The 11,649-nt window shown below is 38.2% G+C and overlaps 2 protein-coding genes and 1 pseudogene across 4 annotated transcripts; 2 read left to right on the top strand and 1 right to left on the bottom strand.

Moving 5' to 3' along the window:
* Positions 1-1,679: 1,679 nt before the first annotated feature.
* LOC141814902 (metal tolerance protein 1-like) lies at positions 1,680-4,070 on the top strand. Its single transcript, XM_074702856.1, has 2 exons — positions 1,680-1,802; positions 2,852-4,070. Exon 2 carries the CDS (start codon positions 2,852-2,854, stop codon positions 3,998-4,000), a length of 1,149 nt encoding a protein of 382 aa, XP_074558957.1. The 5' UTR covers positions 1,680-1,802; the 3' UTR covers positions 4,001-4,070.
* A 242-nt stretch (positions 4,071-4,312) lies between these two features.
* LOC141814980 (uncharacterized) lies at positions 4,313-7,757 on the top strand. 3 transcript variants are annotated; one of them, XR_012600535.1, is made up of 4 exons: positions 4,313-4,462; positions 6,157-6,357; positions 6,445-6,560; positions 7,489-7,757. XR_012600535.1 is itself a non-coding variant. In XM_074702942.1 (3 exons), exons 1-3 carry the CDS (start codon positions 4,352-4,354, stop codon positions 6,496-6,498), a joined length of 309 nt encoding a protein of 102 aa, XP_074559043.1. In that variant the 5' UTR covers positions 4,313-4,351; the 3' UTR covers positions 6,499-6,627. The 3 variants fall into 3 exon arrangements, 2 of the variants coding, with proteins under 2 accessions (XP_074559043.1, XP_074559042.1); XM_074702942.1 differs by lacking the exon at positions 7,489-7,757 and having other exon boundaries at positions 6,214-6,357; positions 6,445-6,627; XM_074702941.1 differs by lacking the exon at positions 7,489-7,757 and having other exon boundaries at positions 6,445-6,627.
* Positions 7,393-11,385, bottom strand: LOC141815145 (putative protein phosphatase 2C 73; annotated as a pseudogene).
* Positions 11,386-11,649: the final 264 nt, after the last annotated feature.

Below are 11,649 nucleotides of genomic sequence, written 5' to 3'. Positions count from 1 at the left end.
TAGATTTAAGTATGCTCTCAGTTACTAACTTTAGATGCCTGCTTATTTTATTTATGTATTTATTTATTTTTTTTAACTTGATGGTTTTCCTTGTTTGATCTGCTAATAAAGACTTTGAGGAAACAAAGCTTTGATTTAGTTCATAAGGATCAATGGCATGTGCACTCATAGCCATCGCAAGCATAGGGTCATGGATTTCGATGGTCATTGGGAGAATGCTCAAGAGAGATGTAGTTTCCTCTCATGTGGAAGGCTATGATAGGCAAAGAGTAATGACAAATTGATAATTAATGTAGGTTGTTACTATCATAAATAGGATTAGTAGTCGACTTATCAAAGATACACAGTCGACTATTGATGCACAAATTTTTTTAGATTGATAATTTTTGATAGGTTTGACTGATAATCAAACAGCTCTATGTTCTTCATAGTCGATTGGAGGTCCCCGGGGCAATGGTGCAACGGTAGGACATCCGGATTGTAACTACCCAGCTTATTTGCAGGAATTTTCCTCCAAATGGGGAACACAATCAAAGCATGCTGGACATCTGGATTGGCCGCCGTATGCGCTTCCCGATTTACCCTGGTGGTTGGTGGGAAACTTCCGTGGCTACTGGGATTATCATTTTTTTCATAGTCGATTGGAGGACCACCACGAGTGTAACCCTGTCTTAATTAGGATTTGAATTAATAGTCGACTGTCGTACACGCATACAATCGATGATACATACACTAGATGCAATTCTTCATTGGTTGTTCTTTTTTTTTACTCAATTGACATCAAGACTCAATTGCTAAGCATTTTGTTAAATTTGAATTTAATCAATTGACTTAGAAAATTGACTATAGAGATTCTGTAAGGTTTGGGTTTCGATCAGTTGACTTCGACAGTCAACTTTGGATCATTCTATACTGATCAAATTTCAACAGATGATTTCGTGAATTGATTGATGAATATTTTTCGTAGTCAAAAGTTATTCAGTCGACTATAACAGGCAACGTTAGATCATTCTGTGTTAATTTAATTTTAACGGTCAATTCTTTGAATCAAATGAAGAACATTATGTAAGGTTAAAAGTTGTTTATAGACATACATACATACATACGACCAAATATTGAATTGTATGCATAAAATACTTAAGTTTTCAAAAGTATTTTGGGTGTGCGCCCAATTTTAAAAAGTTGAACTAAAATTCTCAAAGGATAATGATGTTCAACTTTAACTTTAACAAGTTAGAAAGACGCACTTCTCGCTTATTGTATTCTCCTATATGTGGCGATTGAAGGTAGTTAATAACTCTTAAGCTAGAATTTTTATTGAGAAGGGAATTCCCCTACATGGTGTGACTTCTCAATTTGGACTAATACAGTTCAAAAATGTTGACCTCTAGATGTTAGAGTGGAGTGAGGCCAAGTATTCTACGTACTAAATAAGGAAAAATAAAATATTGTCGATAATAATAATAATAATAATAATAATAATAATAATAGTAATAATAATAATAATAATAATAATAATAATTAGTTTTGATTCGGTGGCCCAAGGGCTTGGCATTTGTTATTGGAGCTGGATATCATAAAAGTAGCCATCGGCATTAACGGATTAACCGTTCTCCAATGAGTCTACTGTCATTCTCAACAAAGTGAGGCGGGGACCTTCGCATCGTTGCCGCTGCCACCTTTATCTCCTCTTATCCTCCTCCTCCTCCTCTCCCGGATCTTCATGATCCATCTCGTTCTTCCTCGAGGAATCCAATAGCCTTCGATCCATCGCCGAAAGGTCCGGACCTGGGCGAAAAGATGTAAGCTTTTTAACTCTCTCTCTCTCTACGCCTTTTTTGGTTGTATTTTCTTGTTTCTTGGAGTCTCGATCTTCCGATTATCTATCTCGTTTGGATCGGGAAGAAGCTTTTTTCTTAGGATTTTGGTTAATGTAGCACGATTCGTTTGTCCTTTATTCGGTTTGAAAATTCCCTGTTGGCTGCGTTCTGAAACCCTTAACTTGGAAATTTATCTTGAGCAAACATCTTGCCTCTAGGGGTTATAACTTTTTTCCTCGCTGCAATTTGGACGGGGAAGACGTTTTCTTTCTTAGGATCTTTGTTTAACATAGTGTGATTCATTTGTTCGTTGTCAGTTTAAAAATTTCCAGTTCTCTACCTTCTGAAAAACCACCCATACTTGGGGATGTTTATCTTAAGCAAATCGACTCGCTGCTAGGGTTCATACTTTTACTCCTTTCTGAAATCCTGTTTTTTTTTATTGTTTTAACATAAAGTCGCAGTTCCTCATTCTTGCCGATAAATTCTTCCTCAAATTTTCCTTCTGTGATCATTTTGACATCACTTTTCTTCCATATCTGTGCTTGGATTCTTTCAGTTAAGTTCTCTTTATAATTCAACGCACTTATTGTTTGAGAGAAAACACAACAGCACAAGAAATGGCATGAAAATTTCCAAATAGAGAGAACTTGATTTGCACAGAATAATTAACTAGCCGAAAATAAATTGACTACTAAGACACTTATTACCCTCTCTGCAAAAAGTGCCATTCATTCAAAAGAGAGAGAGAGAGAAAAAAAAAAAAGCAAGCAATATGCTTCTGAAAATTGCTCAGTTAGTTGTCTCTCTTCCCTTTGAAACTATTTTTTCACTGTTCTTGCATCGAAATGTTTTGTTGCTCTAGTACATTTGTTTTGTTTCTGAATTGAAGAGACAATTGTTTCCTTGTGTAATTCTAATAGTCGACATTGGTGGTTCTCTTATAGGGATGCTATGATGTTATCGACTGTTTGTTTCCTTAAACCTTCCATAGATTGCTGCTATATATCTTTTCTCTTTTCTTTGTTCAGATGGAACCACAAACTTCTCATTCCACACAGATCATTGATATAAGCATAGATGATAAGTCAGGGGACGAACCTAGCATAACATGTAACAAGATATGCGGCGGCGGCACTACATGTGGCTTCTCCAATTCCACAAACTCAAAAGATGCTGAAGAACGATTTGCTTCTATGCGCAAGCTTTTGATCGCTGTCATTTTGTGCATCATTTTCATGGCTGTAGAAGTGGTCGGAGGAATTAAAGCGAACAGTCTAGCGATTCTTACAGATGCCACACATCTCCTCTCAGACGTTGCAGCCTTTGCCATCTCCCTGTTCTCCATCTGGGCATCAGGGTGGGAAGCAACACCGCGCCAGTCATATGGATTTTTTCGAATAGAAATCCTCGGGGCTCTAGTGTCGATCCAACTTATATGGCTCTTGACTGGCATCCTAGTCTACGAAGCTATTGCCAGACTTATCCATGACACCGGCGAAGTGCAAGGTATACTGATGTTTGGCGTAGCGGCATTCGGTTTGCTTGTTAATATCATTATGGCTGTTTTGCTTGGGCATGAGCACGGACATGAGGGGCATAACCATAGTCATGGTCGCCATGAGGACAGTCACAGTGAGCATGATCATGACCACAGTGCCGCCGGAGTAGTGGATTCAGGAGACGAGGACAAGTTCCTAATCCATGCAAAGCACGACAAAGACAAAGACAAAGACAAAAGAAGAAATATCAATGTGCACGGTGCCTATCTTCATGTTCTCGGCGACTCCATTCAGAGTGTAGGTGTGATGATCGGCGGCGCCATCATATGGTGGAAGCCCGAGTGGAAGACAATCGACATGGCATGCACACTTTTCTTCTCGATCATCGTTCTAATCACGACCATCAAGATGCTAAGGGACATACTTGAGGTGTTGATGGAGAGCACACCGCGCCAAATAGATGCGACCAAACTTGAAACAGGGCTTTGTCAGTTGGATGGTGTCGTCGCCGTTCACGAGCTGCACATTTGGGCCATCACAGTAGGGAAGGTTCTTCTGGCATGCCATGTGACGATCGCCCCAGAGGCGGATGCGGATCTCATTCTTGATACGGTGATCGGATACATTAGGCGGGAATACAATATTAGTCATGTAACCATTCAAATAGAAAGGCAGTAAGTAGATCATGTAGCTTTGGACAACACTTGTTTACTACTACACTACAAATATTTGTAAGCTTCTAATCGTAGGTAGCTGCTTTCTGTTTCTTGTTTCAATTGCTTTTTTTTTTAAGCTTTAGCTTTGAATAAATTATATATTCTTCCATAAGTATTTAAATATTAATTAAAATTTAAAAGATATTTAGTGAAAAACTGATAAATATTGAGGAGCATTCTAAAGATCATCCCATCTATGACTATTCGTGACATTAATCAGACCGGGGGTTGACCCATCCGGTCCAATAAGACCCACCTCGTTCTTAGGGTTTTAGCAGGGAAACGAAACGAAACGAAACGAAGCGAAACGAAGATGCCGTGCCTCAATCTCTCCACCAACATACGGTTGGAGGACGTCGACACCTCAGCCGTTCTATCCGAGGCAACGAAGATCATCTCCGACATCGTCGGCAAGCCCGAATCTGTTCGTCCCAGATTCCTTACTCTCTCCACTCGATGATCTCTGTTCTCTATTCGCCAAACGCGGCCTTTTCGATTTAGTCGTTATATTCTATGCGGTTCGCACTTTGGAAAGGTTTTATCTTTTCTTCAGAAAATGGGTAACAATGTTGCTGTTAGCCACGCTAAAGTCTGATGAATTTTGTTGTTTATCGGAACAATTCTTTTTTCATAAAGGAATGAGGAGGAGGATCTTGTGTAGATAGATTCCGATCGAACACCTGCTAATTGACCAGGTCATAGAAAAATAACCAAAGTGAGACTAGTTCATATGAACTAGGATTATATTAGACTATAATAACAGGCATGGGGGACTAGCTGAAGAACTCAGAAGAAAGGTTGACCGGAAGTATTGCTTAAGAAATTTCGTTGCTGAAGTCCATGGCGAGGCTTGTTGTGTGATTGCACCGGATCACTCATTTGTTCTCTTGTTTAATCCCAGCCCTTCTTGCTCACGAGCTTGGTACTGGGCCAAGTCTGGTTAGTGTTTGCTATTGTCCTTTAAGCTAAGTTCTTATAAAACATATTGAATATTGATGGATAGAAAGACTAGAATCAGCTCAACTGCATACACGGTACTAGTTCATCATGCAAAGCTGATCATTAATAAAGTAGCATTTAATACGTATCAAGTTCATTCAGGCCTGTAGGAATTTGTAAAGTAGTTTTGATGGGAAAAACAAGTGATTCCTAGGCACTTGGTCTCAGACTGAGCTTTTAGCTTCCATCAAATGGCACCACACCGTTTGGCAACAATTGACTTGTTAACTTGGTAACATGAGGCCTAAGATCATTGTAAAAAAATAAGTACTACTAGCTTCTTTTTTGACTGTTGACTGCCTTCTAAGTCAGGAAAATTCTATATGCGCATTGTGCATTGAATGTATTGCCACCACCTAAACTTCTTTGTAGCATTCATTTTCATAGGTCCTCTAGGCGCATGTTTATAAGCATCTGACTCCTTTCCACTGTATAACTTGCATTCCATATAGTCTCCCTTTTGTTAGTAAACTTATTTGTCACTTCCATTGGCTTGTGAAGCATCATTAGTCTGACAGTTGTTTCTCTGAGTTTTAGTTAAAGATTATGATTCTTGATGTAAGCACTGTTCTATTGTTAATAGGCAATTCATGCAACTTAAAATTTTCAAGATTTTCACTTCCATGGTAGTATATCGTGCTTTATTCTTCTGTACAAATTTAAGATGCTATTTTGGCATCTCAATAAAGTTAATGATCCTGTCTTATATAATTATTCAATGCAATGTCATATCCATGTTGGACACATAAACACCAGATATGCTAAGATAGTCTTCTCTAAGCTATCACTATCATCCTTTGACAGGAATCCTCCTTTTCAAGAATCTTTTATTTGATCATATGATTTTTAAAAGAAATAGTGGTTGTAGAATAAATGGTATGAATGAATTGTCAAATATTAATATCCATGTTTGCATCTTCGTCAATGATGCAAAGACAACAACGTTACACCTAATCTGATATAAGTGGCATAAGCAGCTTTTTTTTGTTGTTTTTGCAACATTAGTTTACTTGCAAATATGGTATACAGGAAAATTAACCACACATTTCTGTAGTTGGATATCCTATTTGTCGCTGATACATAACCTTATATCTTTTATTATTACTTTTTTGTTTACAGTATGTAATGGTTGTGCTTAAGGGATCTATACCCATTTTGTTTGGTGGTACACAACAGCCAGCTGCTTATGGTGAATTAGTTTCCATTGGAGGGCTGGATCCTGATGTGAATAAGAAACTAAGTGCTGGAATTGCTGATATTTTAGAAAATAACCTGTCCATTCCAAAGTCCCGTTTCTTTTTGAAGTTTTACGACTCGAAGGCAAGCCACTATTTATCCTTTAATGAACTTTATGGCTAATTTTTTTTTGTTGATTTGTTCTCATTGCTTTTTTCTTTTGTTTGTTAGGCCAATCAAGCACAAGAATATGCTCAGTGTTTGCATGCCTTGCATCAGCAATAAACATGTTATCCCTCAAGTACTTTTTATGCGTACTTGGATTTGACAATGCTCACCTAAACTGTGTACGCACAACATTATACGTTTATGCTTAGAATTTTGCAGTTCAAATGATTCGACTACATTTCTAGATTTGGTGAACCAGCTTGCGGAGTTCTTGTTCATGGTTAATGCTCGAGCGATTTTGTACATTTTGATTAAGAGAATGCACAGAACAACCTCTTGTGTCTCCTGTGTGAATCATTTGACGTCTAGCTCTCTTTCTGCATCATGAAATGTGATGTGGATAGATAAGTACCTGATAGTCGTTATTTGTCATCATTTGTTGGTTGACGAAGTTGATTCTGGTCATTCTGTTCTATTCGTCCTGGAGACCAAAGATTTGCTATGCGATTTTGTAATGGAATTTTCTTCATCACTGTAGATGCTTATTATTATGTCTAGTATTCTCCTCTATCTTGATAGATTTCCCGCACAAGTGCAAAGCCTTGGCAAAACCTTGGCAGCTTCGGCATCGTGATGTACCAGCTCACCCCCTCAGTGCAGTCCAATACTCAGGCTCCTCCAACTCAACCTCAGACACTTCACTGCTTCTGGCTGTTCCAAAGCTCATGCAGGATATGTCGGACGATGCTTTGCTCTCGCTCCAGCTCTGTCTCGTTGTCTTGTTAGATGTGGATGTTGGAGGAGGAGAGGAGCCTTAAGGAGCAGGCATATCAGAGTGCAGACATTCAACCTTCAATGTTGGGTGCTTGATTTGCCACACACCGAATCACTTTCTTGATCACCAGGCTTAGATGCATTTACGCTCTTGGTCGTAGATGATACTGTTTTGATCACTTGTTTGATGGCGCATCCCATGCCTGAAGAAGTTGAAACTCCTCACCTTATGTTGATGCTTCTATTATTTATTTATTTTCAAATATGTTATGTTTTCTTACACCATCAGTTGCAAGCATTACAAACTCATCTTTGTCAGTTAACTTCCTGTAGGAAATTTGAGGGGTGGAGATGAGGCCAAAGTCCTTGAGGCAGAAGTCTCCAAAAGCTCTCGTCAGGTTCTTCCTCTAGAGCAAAAGCTCTTCCTCTGCAACTCTTGCTTCTCTCTGCTTCACCTGCACACCACATCATCACATGCAAGCACATCACCAAACAAATATTCAAAATGCACAAAAATTTATGCTAATATTAAGATGGTATAGTGTAGTCTCATAAGATACAATGAATTGGATACATGTATTTTTTTCATTGTGAATATTCCTTGTTTATTCTGTATAACATTCCTACCAACAAAACATAAAAATCATTCCCTGAACCAAATCCTTAATGATGCTTATTTCTATGTTTTTTCTCATTTGTTCTATTTTTTTATCCTTTGTCTATTTCATTCTTTGAACTAAACCCACCATTAGAAAGTCACTATACCATGGGAAATGCTATTTCAAATTTGTTTCTGTAATCAAATATAAGAATGCTTATTCGATGAGAATTTAGGCAGGAATAAAATAGCTATTCTTACAAACCAAATGCACCATGAACTATAAACCTTCACTATTAATTTGAAATTCATCATGTAGGAGTAAACTAGGGTGCCAATTTTATGATCTCTCACTTGGTATATTTGGTTTCTGATCAACTGTGAGTTGGACAGGAATAATCTGGTTCTTGTTGTCCCTGGTGCAGATTGCTGCTCCAGAATCTCTCGAATTAGCAATCACCAAGTGCTCTCTCTGAAACCAAAGTTAGCATGAATCTCTATCTCTGAATAATAATAAAAAAAAAACAGCTATGGATCCATTGTAGCTGCAATGGATCTTGGGATGGGCATGTAGCTCTTTATCCAATTCTTCGACGACATACACAAACAGCTTTCCATTGGGGAAACCATGTTTCAGCGTTGAAGTTGGAGTTGTCCTTTATCAGATGCTTCAGCTGGGATTGCAGCTTATAGGGCAGTGCATCGCGGACAGGCCGGGTGACCTTGTGCCCATATGGGCCATGGCCATTGAGCGTGCCAGAGAAGACAGCATCTTTGTCTCCTGCCAAATCCTGTGGAGTTGAAGAAACCACTTATACGGCGAATGAAATGAACTAATGAACTGATCACAGGTATGGATCACGAATACAATCAATTCCAGTTTGTTGGTTAACTGGTTGAATTGGTCGATCTGATTTTAAAAACACTGATGAATACGAGAGTTGGGAAACGAATGGCAAGCAAATAGGTTCACTTTTTGATGTGGTTAAGGAACAAGTTCAAATGTAACTGTTAGAGTATCCATATTCAACTTGTCTTACTCTAAATCCTATACCAATTAGAAACAATAATGGCAATGCTAAGTAGACATGACTGAGAGATGTAAGGATCTCGACAATGAAACAAATATATAAGCAAGTTTACCAATCGCAAACATGTTTGTCTAAGTGCTTTGGTAACTTCAGATTCCATGGTTTATAATCTGGATCATTTCTGTAAAGTCATTAATTTATGTTCAAGATTATAATTGGATTACAATGAAAGCTTTGGGATAAAAGAAAAGTTCTAATAAGATTTACCAACTTTATTTTTGTCGGCCGTAAAGACTTCACTAATCTCCCCTCTTGTAGTCTTTAATCCTCTAACGTCTTTTGTTATTTGTAATCTAGTAGTCAATTGTTCGGTCACTATTATTCGATTGGTACTCGTGATTTGTCTATTTTCTACGTGGACAAACAATCAATAGATATCATTAGTCGGTTGCCTAGTTTACTCGATTAGGAATAAAATCGTTTTATTCGTTGGCTCCTTAAACTTAGCTGACTATTTTAGTTGATTAAATTTATATCAGTTGAGTACTTTTAACCACAAATCTTAATTTATCACAATTTTAGGATTTTGGTTTTCACTTGACTGCCTAATTTATCAATGATTCATTCATTAATTGACTCATCTATTAGTCCATTGGATTCCAGCTAGTTGACTAGTAAATTTCAAATTTTGAATTTATTTGGGGATTAGATTTCTCAATCATCAATTGATTCCGTTTATGTTGAATTTTATCTTTATCCCTTGTAAGTATAGGTCACTCAACATTCAGCTTACCAAAGACTCACTCTTATAGCTTGATTTCACTCCTCAACTCTTCTCCTATCAGGTTATTCGATTTCTCAGATGCACACAAACTCAGCTCCTCCACATGCAATCCTTCAATCCTTCATCTAAGGAGTTTGTCCTCATCTGTTATTATCCTCGTTACTTCGATGCTCTTCATCTTGCGGTCTCTTATTTGTCTCTTATAACCTTCTTTGATCTCTACAAATCTCAAGATATTAAGTTGTCAACTTGGTCGTGCTAGATCAATGCTCTTGAGCTGCTCCAACACTACTTCAATGCTTCTCATCCTATAGTTCCTTGGATATATATCTCATATTCTCATTCTTTATTCTTATCATAACTCTAAACCATTGAGTGTGCCACTTTGGTCATACCAATCTATCAATCATATATCACTTAACGTCATTGAGTAATGAACTCTCCAACTTTATGTGGGTTCCTACAATTCTCTACACACTCAAGCATATATATATGAAATACACAAGATAACACCTAACTTAAACTCTTTGTCCAAACCTCAAAATGCAAAGTCACACTAGACCACTTAGTGTAGATTCTTATACCTGTTGTAGCGTGATTCCGGTTGAGATTGCTCGGTTGGAAAAATCATGTCGAAGAAACGATCACCAGAGGGAAAGTTCCTCAAATTCCACAAACTAAATCCTCGATTTGGTGTTCTTCCTTTTCTCTAGCAGCGCCATATCTCTGGAACGAATCCACTTCTCTTGTCTCTCTTCTGCTTTGACTTGGACGCAACTTCTGCCCTTCCACATGTATGTTCTTCACCTTTATATAAGGAAGACGAGGTAGATGAAGGGGTGGTTTGCCCCTTCGTCTCCTTCCATTTCAGAAGATGAAGCCCTTCATCTTCTGAACGTTCAACATCTCCCACTTGTCCAAGTCAATGTAGAGGTATGATCACAAATATCATTCAGAGGTATTTAGTCACGTAGACTAAATAAAACCAGAGTACACAGTCACATAGACTATAAGAACAACCAATTCATACATAGGAAAATGGTTCGTGCGACAGCAAGCACATTGAGCATTCATTGCTAAAAAAGTTGTTACATCTTACATAGCTGCTCATAGAGCGATCAATGCTAAGAAAAGTTGTTACACTTAACTTAGTCGCTCCTCAAATAGTACATAACTATTTTCTGAATGATACATAGTCATTTATCTGATCTTATGAAATAACCCAATTAAATTTGATCAATACATAAATGAAACTATTTCATTTCTATATAATTATTATGGTTTAGTGGTTAGCACATGTTGTTATGACTGTGGAGATTACTGGTTTGATTCCCACATCTAGCATTTTGTTTTAATGAAATTTCAATTAATTGAGATTCATTTAAACTTAGCCCATTACTAATTAATTGGGCAAAGATTTAAATGCAACATGAAGCCCAATTAACATTTTCTGGTTTTATTTTTATAAACGAAGAAAAAAAAAATTAATGCCCTAAAAAAAAACTAATTCTTTGTTTTTGCCGCCACTGAACTCCATCTTCATTTTTTTTCTCTGCCGAACTTCCTCTTCTCTGTTCGTTCCCAAGCCATACCGCCTGCGCCAGCCTTGTTGCCGGCGCTGGCCTGGTTAGCGTCAACCTCACCGACACTGTGGACTGTATCAACTGTGCCAAAAATGAAGCCATTGCTCCATCCGTGGGCAATACTTCCCCCTGACGCCAGCCGTCGACCTCTTGCCTCCCGTCGACGCCAGCCGCTGACCTCTTGCCTCCCGTCGATGCCAGCCGCCGGCTCCACGCCAGCCTTGCCGAAATCATGGGGACAACAAACAACGCTTGTGCGCTGTCACAGGCAGTGCAAGTGGCGTCGTCGACCAAGAACAAAGAACAGAGACAAGGACCGTTCGACTAAAATAGAGACGAGCAACGCTAATAGGTAAAAAACTAGTTTTAATCTACTGCTGTGATACCAATGTAGATTCTTATACCTGTTGTAGTGTGATTCCGGTTGAGATTGCTCAGTTGAAAAACTCGTGTCGAATAAACGATCACCAAAGGGAAAATTCCTCAAATTCCACAAAC

The sequence above is a fragment of the Curcuma longa genome, chromosome 21 (genome assembly GCF_044706935.1).
Source record: "Curcuma longa cultivar G26 ecotype Majalengka, Jawa Barat chromosome 21, ITB_CL_G26_1.1, whole genome shotgun sequence".
Classification (NCBI taxonomy): domain Eukaryota; kingdom Viridiplantae; phylum Streptophyta; class Magnoliopsida; order Zingiberales; family Zingiberaceae; genus Curcuma; species Curcuma longa.
The sequence above is the reverse complement of the archived record's forward strand: the minus strand, read 5'-3'. Positions and strand labels throughout refer to the sequence as shown.